General features: G+C 38.4%; 1 protein-coding gene across 15 annotated transcripts in view; it reads left to right on the top strand.

Annotated features, from left to right (window-relative positions):
- Positions 1–12,017, top strand: part of MAGI1 (membrane associated guanylate kinase, WW and PDZ domain containing 1) — a 595,596-nt gene that overhangs the window by 486,595 nt on the left and 96,984 nt on the right. For all 15 annotated transcript variants that reach the window (XM_067463460.1, XM_060766417.2, XM_060766416.2 and 12 more), the window contains 3 exons: positions 2,452–2,509; positions 6,888–7,009; positions 9,454–9,546. In XM_067463460.1, the coding sequence (XP_067319561.1) occupies positions 2,452–2,509; positions 6,888–7,009; positions 9,454–9,546 (273 nt within the window). The remainder of the gene's footprint in view (positions 1–2,451; positions 2,510–6,887; positions 7,010–9,453; positions 9,547–12,017) is intronic.

The following is a 12,017-nucleotide window of genomic DNA, read 5'->3' as shown; positions in this document are numbered from 1 at the left end:
TGTATTTGGATCATGTCTGATTGCCCTTATCAGTATCCTATAGTAATCCCAGTGTTAAGTTTTCTAGAGCTTTGAGAGCTATTTCCATTTACTAAGTGGAAGTTCTTCTGAGATACAATCACGTGTCAATGGTTGTAGACTTTTGACGCCTTCCTTTTTGATTGAAGGATCAGGAGAAAACAAAGCAGATGAGTTAAAAAAGGAAAACTGAAATGTACGCTCAAATGGTTTTCCTTTATTGACTAATTATGCTTATAGACGTATTTACGCCTCCAGTTAGCAAACCGGCAGGCAAGAAGCTCTTAGCTTTTCCAGAGCAATCTTCCATCTTTCATTGCTGCACTTTTTCTCCCTGCAGTTGTTTTAAAACTGAAAATTACTTTACGGTATGATTAAGGGATAATGATTTTGTGACAGGTTTTGTAACATGATAAAATGACTGCCACGTGCACAGAGACCTACGCTGTCAGCTTCGAAGGATTGTGATTCATTTCAGTTGTGATAGCTTTCTAGGCATTTTAGGTCTCTGAAAGACACTTCCTATGAGTCAGACTACATCAGCAGGGTGCTGGATGCTGGAGGGCCACAGCAGACTTGCCCTGCTTCTAATTATCATGATGTGGCTTGGCATCCAGATGCTGGACAATTCAGAGAGAGAATAATTCACATTAGATTGCGGGATGTGTTACCCATATTCTACAGTATCTAGATCATGAGTAGGATAGTCATCAAAGAATGAACTGCCAAACATAGATAAAAGCAGTTAATATGAACCTCTTTTGATTTATTTCTTATTTTCAGTCCAGTTATCAAGTTTTTTGTTATTTGGTACCAAAGTTTTTTTTTGTTTTTGGTACACCAACATACAAGATACCCTTGTAAAATTAATGGAATTCAATTTTCCTCTAAGACAGTGGTTATCAACCTTTGGACTTCCAGGTTTTTGGACTTCAGCTCCCACAGTTCCTAACAACTTGTAAGTTGGCTGGGATTTCTGGGAGTTGAAGTCCAAAAACACCTAGAGGCCCAAAAGTTGGGAACCATTACTCTAAGATGAAAAACTTGCAAGATCCTAGGAGGTTTTTTTTTCCCATGCTAGAAGCGACTTGAGAAACTGCAAGTTGCTTCTGGTGTGAGAGAATCGGTCATCTGCAAGGATGATGTCTAGGGGATGATGCCCAGATGTTATGATGTTTTACCATCCTTCTGGGAGGCTTCTCTCATGCCCCCACATGGAAAGCTGGTGCTGATAGAGGGAGCTCATCCTCACTCTCCCTGGTTTCGAACCTATGACCTGTCGGTCTTCAGTCTTGCCATCACAAGGGTTTGACCCACTTCGCCACCAGGGGCTCCTTTCCTTGTGCCGGCAGGACTGAAGACTGACAGGTCATAGGTTCAAATCCAGGGAGAGCGTGGATTCTTACTTAACGGAGTAGTTTGGAAATATTTCTCCAGTGTTAGCTATCCTTGGGGGGGGGGGGGGGGGAGTAAAGAATTCCCATTAAGCATTAGTAACACCCTGTGGTGTAGTGGTTTGAGTATTGGATTAGAACTGGTAGGCTGAATTCAAATAACTATTTCATTGTGGAAATCACCTGGAGCAAATTATATCCCCTCAGCCTGACAGGAAGGTGATGGCAACCCTCTTATGAAAGACCTGTGATGGTTTCTTGCTGCTGCTGCTGCTGCTGCTGCTGCGTGCCTTCACGTCATTTCTAACGTATGGCAACCCTAAGGGGATCCTTTCATAGGGTTTTCTGGGGCTGAAGTGTGGTCACTCAGTGGGTTCCCATGGCCTGATGGGGAATTGAACTCTGGTCTCCAAAGTCATAGCCCAGTACTCAAACCACATCATGCTGTCTCTCAGGTTCACATTAGGGTCACCATACATTAGAAAGAACTCGAAGGCACACGGCAACGACAACAGCGATAACAATATCTATCACTGATAGGCAATGCGTTACATACAATGTTAATGGGATTCCTTCTTGATGTGCCATTTCCGAGATGTGGTTTTACTTGTGAAATGTTACTTCGCGCCTCTGCATGGAAACTTTTGCTGCAAGGGCTGTCTTCTTCTTCCCAGCACCTCCTGACCTGCTGTCTCACTACAACAGACTAACACCTCTCCCTCTCAGACTGAGAGACTGCATGCTTCTCACTCTCTTTAGGAAAATGTGTCAAGGTGACCTGAGAAAGCAGAGACGTAGGCACTACTTCCAAAAAAAGCACTATTCCTATATATGAATAGATTGAAAGAAAAGAAAAGAAAACCATGTCCTTTTTTGTTGAATGGGTTTAATTTTTTTTTGCCTTTTCCAAGAAATTGTTGTTAAATAAAGTATAAGGAAAGTTTGCAAGAGTTGCTACAAGAAAGGGGAGAGAGGAAATAGAACAAATCTGTAAGCAAAAATGATACGATTAAAAGAAATTGTGTCCCTTTTTTTCTAGAACTACCTGCTGGTTGGGAAAAGATTGAAGATCCTGTATATGGTGTCTACTATGTAGAGTAAGTTTATCTGATGCTGTATGCATTTGTGTCATATAATGTTTTGCAAATAAACAGCATTCCCAGTGGAAATCTATTTCAACTGCACATGGATTCTTGGAAAACTAAGCACCTTGTTTGTTATGTAGGGATCTGCAAAAGCCTGTGAATGCTTGCTTTTTCTATAATATGGATATTGTGATCTGTTGCCCTTGTGCTCCCCCTAGTGGCCAATGGAGGACACATCACCATGCCAGCATAGGAGAGGGAAATGCCATTCTCTGCATGCAAGGAGATCTCTAGAGAGCGTTAGGTTTTGAACTGTATACTAAAAGAGAATACAGTCAGCCCTCTACATTTACTTGACTCAGGAGCTCAGGACCACAATGGAAGTGAAAAGCCAGAGAAAAGCTTTCTTTTTTAACCAGAGAGAACACCTCTCATAGTTTTTGGATTTGAAGAGTGTTTCAATCTGTGTTAGTCCTGTACAGAATCTGTTGAAAACTTCCCTCATATTCCCACCTTTCTGCATGGAAATAACTCTAAGGTGGTCTTCCTCGTTGACCCACCACAACTTTATGGTCAACTTCTGCTGGAGGCTGATCATGTATTCACTTGATGCTGTTCTTTTCAGAAATCTCTAGACCCTTCAGCATGACTGAAGAAGGTGTAGAATCATACTGGAGGATCTAGAGATTCTCAGAGATAATATTTTAAATCAAATACATGAATAATCAAATCTGTAGAAGACAATTTCCAATAATACATGGTCATCTTCCTTTGTGCTGCATTTTCCCAGCATCACACCATCGTATTAAAAGGGAGCCACGGTGGTGCAATGGGTTAAACCCTTGTGCTAGCTGAACTGCTGACCTGAAGGTCAGCGGTTGTGGAATCCATGAGACAGGATTAGCTCCAATCTTTCAGTTCTAGCTTCCCATGTGGGGACGTAAGAGAAGCCTCCCACAGAATGCTAAAACATCCGGGTGTCCCCTGGGCAGACGGCCAATTCTCTCACACCAGAAGCGACTTTCTCAAGTCACTTCTGACACAATAAAAAAAAATCTTATTAATGCCATCAGCAAAATGTTTTTGGTTGAGTGCACTGATGCAGTAATGAACTGACATGTATCAGTTCCAGAGTTCTTTCTTTCTTCATTCCTTGAGTTGTGGCTGTAGCTGGACGTGCGGAGCACTCTGCATCCATCACACTGGTACAGCCATTTTCAAACACTACAGTCCACTTCTAGATGGCTCTAGAGAGATGCAGAGATGAATTTGTGCTCCCAGCACACTTTCTGTTAACAAAACATGTATGACAAAACACTGGTGCTTTTTGGTGCAACATACACATTTCACAGCCATCTTCACTACAGCATGACAACTCTTACACTAAATTGCAAGGTCAGCCAGCTTGCCAGACAGACTAGTCACATGGCAGTCCCAGACACAACTAATCACTACTACTCCCATAGCATCATTGCCAATGAAAATATAAACGTATGGAATTTTTTTGAAGACCCCACATACATATGCACGCATACAGATAAACACAGAGAGACACTACATGGAAGTGGGGACAGTATAAATTTCAAAATTAAGCACTGAGTTATTATTTTGAAATACCAGCCCCAAAACATCCATTGTGTTGAAAAATCAAAAGGTTTTCAAGTCCCCTCATCAGGACATAGGATTGGACTGGTGTTCCAGTACACAGAATTCCTCTTCAGACAGACTTGGATCATTGTAGCTGTATTTATCACCTACTTTTTCATCACATTCAAAAAGACTCCTGCAGAACAAAGGATGTAAAGAAATCTTGAATTTTCCATTCTCTGCAAAATAAATTGTCTGAACATAGCCAGACAGCCTTTTCTCCTCTAAAGCAGTGGTTCTCAATCTGAGGTCCCCAGATGTTTTTGGCCTACAACTCCCAGAAATCTCGGCCAGTTTATCAGCTGTTAGGATTTCTGGGAGTTGTAGGCCAAAAACATCTGGGGACCCCAGGTTGAGAACCACTGCTCTAAAGGATGAGACAAGGTTCACTTCTTTCTTCTATTAAAAGGTTTCACAATTTTGCAAAACTTCTCTATGGAAAATCTCTTTCATGAAGGCACACATCCACACAACAAGCACAGAAGAGCTCTGCAATATCCTGCACAGAGAATCTTATTCTGTTTTGTTTTGTTTGTTTGTTTTGGGGATGGGGACAAAAATATGTCCCCACATGGCTTGCATAGACCAAATTTGTGTGGGGAAAAAAACATACACCCTGAGCTGGTAGGAACTCTCTACACCCAAGTTTTCTCAGAAGGGAGTGTCTCCCAGTGCTAAAAACAATTCTTTTCCACTGTGTAAATAGGTAAATATGTTTTTATATCCTTAAAAGTTTTCATGGTTGGCAATTGTGCCTGTTTTATGCATTATAATTCTTGAGACCAAAGCCAGCTAAATATACATTTAAAATATGTCATTAATTTATCTGGGGATCTAGGGAAACGTTCATCTGTTTTGGGAGACATGAGGCTGTCAACCATCATGTTAGGAATTCACACTAATTTATCACTGACGGAGGATAGTTCATATAACTTGACATCTTCTCCAATGTGCGTAGGTGTCTTTTTAAATGAGGTTGGTTCCATTGAGAAATTGGACAATGTCATAATATCACAGTATTGTAATAAAACAATGGAATCCAAAGGGTTGCATTTAGGATGAGTGGCAAAATGTTTGTCTGATTCTGGCACAGGTTCATTGAAAACAGTGAAGTTGTACATGCCCTCTGGGAACATAACGGTTCAAGAGAGAGTTTATATTTAGATTTCTTGGTTTTTTAAAAAGTAATATTTATAAATAATATTTGATTGTAAATAAAAGTTGATTTTAGATATAATTAATGGTTTTACAACTACAGAATTATTTTTTTCTATATTATCTATTCTGTACAGGCAGTCCCTGAGTTACAAACATCCGACTTACAAATGACTCATATTTAGGAACAGGGGTGAGGTAACAGGAAGTGAGAGAAATCTACCTCTCAGAAGGGAAGTTCACTCCTGAAAGATTTACCATGGGGAAAAAGTGTCTCCACTGAAGATTTATCACTAATCCTTGTTTCCACAACAAACCAAATTCTTTGAAATCGAGTTATCACAGGGACAGAAAGTGAGGTGAAATCTTCTGACCAAGGGCATAGACAGCAAAGCAAGCTTCACACACACACACACACACACACAGACTCACACACGGGTGGAGTGACACTTAAAATATGCCTGTTACGACTTACATGCAAATTCAACTAAAGAACAAACAGAACCTATCTTGTTCGTAATTTGGGAACTGCCTGTATTGACATAACATTATTTTGAAGTATAATGTTTCTTCAGAGTTTAAAAACAAAGGCCAAATGAAAGAAAAAAGAGAATATAGAAAGAAATATAGACAAAAGGACAAAAAAAAAAGGCTTCTAACTCTTCAGTAGTTTTTCATATATAGGTTGTAATCATACAGCATACATTTCTTTCAATATACAGTATAAACCATACTAATTGTCAAAACTCAAAATTATCAGGTCATTTTTTCCTCACAAAAAGTCTACAAAGGGCTTCAAATCTTTTAGAAATATCATTAGTGATTTTTCTCTGATCAAACCAGATAGTTTATCAATCCCTACTAAATTAGTCAGTTTCAACAACCATTCCTCGAATTCTTCTATTTTTTTGTATTGAACAATCATGTCTTTAATAATAATAATAATAATAATAATAATAATAATAATAGTAATAATAATAAAAAAATTATATTCCACCCTCTCTTTCTGAGTGGACTCAGGGCAGACATAACAGAAATTGGAGGCATCATATGCCAACTTAGATTTTGAACAAGGTTATTATTAGTTTGTAGGACTTGCTTTTCAGACATTTTTTTCTCCAATCTACTGTATTTGCAAAGTTTTGTTCTAGAGCAGTGGGGACCCACAGATTGAGAACCATTTTTCTAGAATATAATAAGTAGGTTGTGCATGTAATGAAAACAAGGGTTACATACCTTGTATCTTTCCCTTTTGTAATCAACTGAGCCAAAGAGTGTTTGCACATATTAGAATCTCATTAATCCATAAAGGATACATAATCGTAAGCATAGCATCCCATCACTATTAATCATATTGTTTGCAAATAAACTTGTTTTAAAAAATGTCCATATATCTTAAGAGGTCAAGAGGATGAGACACCATGCTTAATTTTTGCTTCTTAGTCGACTGTTTTGGTACAAAGTAAATGGACATTGTGCTGCCTGACCTTTCATTTGACTTGTGTCCCCCCCCTCCCCCGTAAACAGAATATTTGAGCCTATTCAGAATGAATGTTCCCATATTTACAATGATCTTTTTCTCCCCCAGCCATATCAACAGGAAAACACAATACGAGAATCCAGTTCTGGAAGCTAAACGGAAGAAACAACTTGAGCAACAACAGCAGCAGCCGCCACCACCACCACCACCAACATCACAGCCACCTGAAGGTTAGTACTTGTCTGTGCAAAATCATTAGGACTGAACTGTTTCTGAAACAGCACATGTATTATATTCCTTAAAGGTTTCATATTATATGGTGGTTTTTGTCTAAATCTAGTTTAGTAGCAATCACAGTGGCTCCACAGAATCAGGAAATTTAATTTGTGATTTACCAAGTTCCCATTAATTCAATGGGCCTATTCCGATTGAATTAACAATTGAATTTAGGTATTTAACTTAGGCAACCCAAGGTTCCATCTCATGTAGAGAAATAATGCTTGAGTCCCAGTAATTAAGATATAAGAAAAAAAAAGATATTTAAAGTTGCAGAATTGTGAACATTCACCCAAGCAAAGAAACATAGAGCTTTAGGGCACTTCCAGACAGCATCAGGATATTGGTTTTAAAAAGTGGGCCAAAAAATCCCAGGGCCTGACAGCAGGTTCACACACAGACCTGTCAGCCCTGTGAAGTGCTCCGCTGCCATCCTCACATCTTCCTTTGAAGTGGATCAAGATAGAAGGTGGATGGGGGACATCCGGCAGATTTTTTAAAAAGCTCTCCAAAATGTCTTGGACCTCATATGCGCTTATGTGAATATCCTAAAGTACACACAAGCAGATTCCTTATTCTCTTCACACAATTCTATGTTCAAGCTCTATTTAATATTATAAAGAGCTAAAGAAAGGAATGGTTGCAGATAGTTCTAATTGTCCATTTGTGCTTCTTTTTAGCCACCTGGTTGTCCGTTGCTCCATTTTTTGACAGCCCCATCCGCTGTTTTAGGCTTTTAAAGTATGCATGCGTATTGGAGCTGTCCTCACAGGGGGATGGGAAGGAAGTCACGTGTTTTCCATGACTGCAGGGATATACAGTCATGCAAAGTTGCACTTTTTGGGATGAAATCAGGTTTTAAGTGCACTTTTTAAACACATGCTTTTCAACTGTTAACTTGATTCTTCTCCTACTTTCCCCAAGTGTCGTTTAGCCACTACCACCCCTTTTATTCCAGTTGCTTTTGGGTTTTACTGCATGTATAGAAGAGCCCATAGCTAATCATTATGAAACACACCCAGCATTTCTTGTTGAATACTGCGAGCTATTATTTCCTTCAGTAAGCCTAAGAAGGAAGTCCAAACAAGTTGTCATAGGAACAACTAAGTTACAGAGAAATATCAAGAGCCCCTTCCCGTGCACACATACAATAGAAGAGCATCTTCTAAAGATTGTGAAGAGTAATGTGATATGTCCATTTACCCAATATAAAAATAGTTAAAATGTATGTCATCCTTGTATTCTTTTAAAGGAAAAAAATTACGTTATTTGAGCTTTATGTATTTTATGTATCAGTATAACCACTAACAATATGTAGCCTGGAATATGTAGCCTGTAGCAAGGTGGTAAAAGGAGTGAGCAATCCTGGTAGAAGAGATCCTCTTAGTAACATCACTTATCTGAAGGAACAACCTCATGGGTACGGAAATGGTATCCAGTAGATGTAAGTCCTACAGCAGTGCCATTAAAAGGAAAAATGAGGATACTGACTCATTTCCCCTTGTATCTGGCTTCTCTCTGTTCCCTAGTCAGCAATTATAGAGAACAATGCTTTTTAAATTGTATTTTTCCACTTGGAAGAAGGAACATTCCCTTCCTCTCCATCCCCACAACAGTATTAATCTTAAGGAAACAAGGAGTAGAGACTTAATCCTATGTACTACCTGATCATTTGATCAGTAGATGGATAGTGTCTTGGGCAGTATTCGATGTTTCTACTTACTGTTCATCTTTTCCTTAGATTTTCTGAGATAAAAAATGAATGAAGTTCAATAAAAAGCTTCACTGTTTCTCATAAGAGATTAAACATACTGCTCTGTTTATGATGTAAGCCAGTGTTGCTGATAAGCTCTGTTCTAGCTCTGTTCTCTGTCTAGCTCGGTTCTCTGTGACCAATAGTGTCAGTTGTTTTCAAACATCCTTTTTCCATATTACCAAATACCTCCTTGTTTAGATCTGTTCTTCACTGTTGTCCATAGTTTTTTGTGTACAGAGATGGCTCACTTTCTGTAGCCTTTCTTGTTTGCACACAGTGTGAGCAGAATCTAAGAGTCCATCTACACTGTAGAATTAATATAGTTTAGCACTACTTTAATATTACCATGGCTCAATGTTATGAATCCTGGGAACTGTAGTTTGATGAGGCAGCAGAATTCTTTGGCATAGGAAGTTAGAGAACTGGTAAAACTACAACTACCTGATTCCACAGCATTTGGCCATGGCAGCTATAGTGGTGTCAAACTGCATACATTCTCCAGTGCTGCTACATTTTAAGACATGTATATCAAGTCTACTGTGACACCTCTTTTGAGACAATGATCTGCAAACAGACCCGCTTCCAATGATAGATCTTACTGTGGTCTAAGGAGAAATATAACCCTCAGTTTTCTTTTCTCAGAATGGACAGAAGACCACCCCCCTCTTGCTCCTCCCTCTGTTCCAAACCATGCTCCAAACAACCAGGAAACTGTTCGAGATGCTCCAGTACAAGGTAAATTATTGTCCAAGTGGCTTCATTGTATGAAAGGGAACAAAGTATTACACAAAACAACCTTACAAATATAGAAGGACCAATCCTGCTGAAAAGATTTTAAGGTTTTCCCCATTATAGAGTCTGAACATAATTAATATGGGACACTTGTATAAATACATCTATTTTGAGGTTATAGCCCTTTTAAAGCATGCCATTGCTATCGATTATCATTGTCCTCTCTCTGTCATCCATGGAACCCTTGGAGCAACTTCAGATCTTATTCTGAAACTCCTTCATCTACATCTGTGTGAGCAGCATGACACAATCATTGGAGCTTACCTTTCAGTCTATTCAATACACTTGTCAAAGAAACAGATTGACAGCTTGAACCAGTGATCCATTTGCAAGACTAGTTCTACGTGTGATGGTGCATTTGAAAGATCACAATTTATTGACATAGTTATGAAACAATTATGTGACCCTGCAAAAATTTCATGTTGAATACATAAAAGGAGATTAAATTAGATTTCCAGGCATAAAAAACATACAAAACAGAGCTAGGTTATTTTGTGTAACAGCTTTCCATTCTTGCATTGAACTTTTGTGTATGTTGCTACGCAAAAAAATCCAAATTGTCACATTGCTAATTAATTTGAGTTAATATGAAAAGCTGTTTTCTTTGGAGATTACCCATGGCATATTCATCTTCTTGCTTAGCAATTTTCCACTCTCAAAAATGTATTTAAATTTAAAAATAATTAGCATCACTTAATGCTGAGGTGTTCTGAGTCATCCCTAAGAATCAGACTCTGTATCATTTGTGTCACCTTGGCTGATGTTTGCAATTACATTTTTAAATAAATATTGAATCCATTCTTGCATTATCTATTATATTTAAAAACATACTTGAAAACATTAAGGCATATTTATTATCATGCATGTTATGATACTTTATAATATATTCTGCTCAGATTCCAGCTCTCTTTCTAATCTGTGGGGAGCCATGACTTGTCTTATTTATCAGGGCTTGCTATCAATGCCTTCCTAACATTATGGTTTGTTTATCCTCCCTGCACAGTACATCTGTGTTTATTTTTCAATTGTACATGCTTTAATTTCATTAGACACAGTTCTCAATTCAGCCATGTGCAGCACACACTCTTGCTTACTATTGCCTTTAAAAGCTTGTGTTGAAATGTTTTATTGTTGATGTCAACAGTATGCATGTAGATGGCAGAAAACATATATAAGGCTCATGGGTGAGTCTCCAACACCTTAAGTGATATTATGAAGTTCTTCATGCCTTAAAGAGCAAGCACTTTAAATTTAATTGTCTGGCTTGCTATAGGGTACCATATATACTCATGTATAAGTTGAACCCACATATATGTCGAGGACATGTTTTGTGGCCAAAAATGTGGTTTTTAATTTGACTCATGGATAAATCAAGGGTCATTCTGAAGAGAGGGAAAACCGTCAGTGTAGTCTTAGAAGGCCAACTACCTGTGGATGTCACCACCAACATTTTCTTGTCCAGGCATTCAAAAAGGCCTCCACTTAGAAAAGCATATGGATCTTATTTTTTTTAAGAAATAAAAGTTAAGATACAATATTAACAAAAAAAGGAACCATCTCCTTCTCTGAGTAGTGTGGCAAAAGTTGAGGTCTTAGTCCATCCTGGAAGAACTTAAAAAGAAGCACTGACCTCTTTTATTTTCTCAGCCCTCCTTTGAGGGAAAGTACTAAAGAGACACCATTTTCCTACCCAGGCATCTAAAAAGACCAGAAATAGCACTCTGGCAGAAAAAGAAGAGGTGGTTGGTGCTTCTTTTACGTTGAACTGAGCTTTTGGCTTTTGCCACTCTACTGAGAGATGGGGATGGTTTCTTTTTTTATAATAGTTTTTTTCCAGGTCAATTTTTGATTCAAATTTCTAGACTTCTACATGAGTGTATATAGTAATTTCATATATTGGTTAATCAGGTGCTATATCCATTTTCCACATATTTGCAACTGCTATGTATAATGATCATTGCCAGAAGCTACCAGCCCGTGTAGAAGGAATAAGGGCAGTCCCTCATAAGTGTTACGGGTTATGTGAAAACAAACAAAATGCGTGCAGTCCTGTCCAGACTTCCCCAGCTCTTTTGTGCATCCACAATGAGCAAATATGAGCCAAGAAAATGAGAAAATCAAAATTTACTCTTAAGTGGCAGAGTCAAGGAGAAAATTAAACAAGCAGCTTCAAAACAACACAAAACCTCCAGTTTCAAAATAGTTCAGTCCATTTGGAGCAACAAACTCACATAAAGTTCTTTGCATTAAATTCATGCATCTTCTTTGGAGATTTCTTTTTCATTTAATAATGCAAGGAGACAAGCATTGTAGGTTGTCTTTTATGTCTTTTATGTGTACTGTAATTGTCTTTTATGTGTACTGTACACCGCCATGAGTCGCCCTTATGGGCTGAGAATGGTGGTTAATAAGTG

The sequence above is a fragment of the Anolis sagrei genome, chromosome 2 (assembly GCF_037176765.1).
Source record: "Anolis sagrei isolate rAnoSag1 chromosome 2, rAnoSag1.mat, whole genome shotgun sequence".
Classification (NCBI taxonomy): domain Eukaryota; kingdom Metazoa; phylum Chordata; class Lepidosauria; order Squamata; family Dactyloidae; genus Anolis; species Anolis sagrei.
Note: the sequence above shows the minus strand (reverse complement) of the source record. Positions and strands in the feature narration are given on the sequence as shown.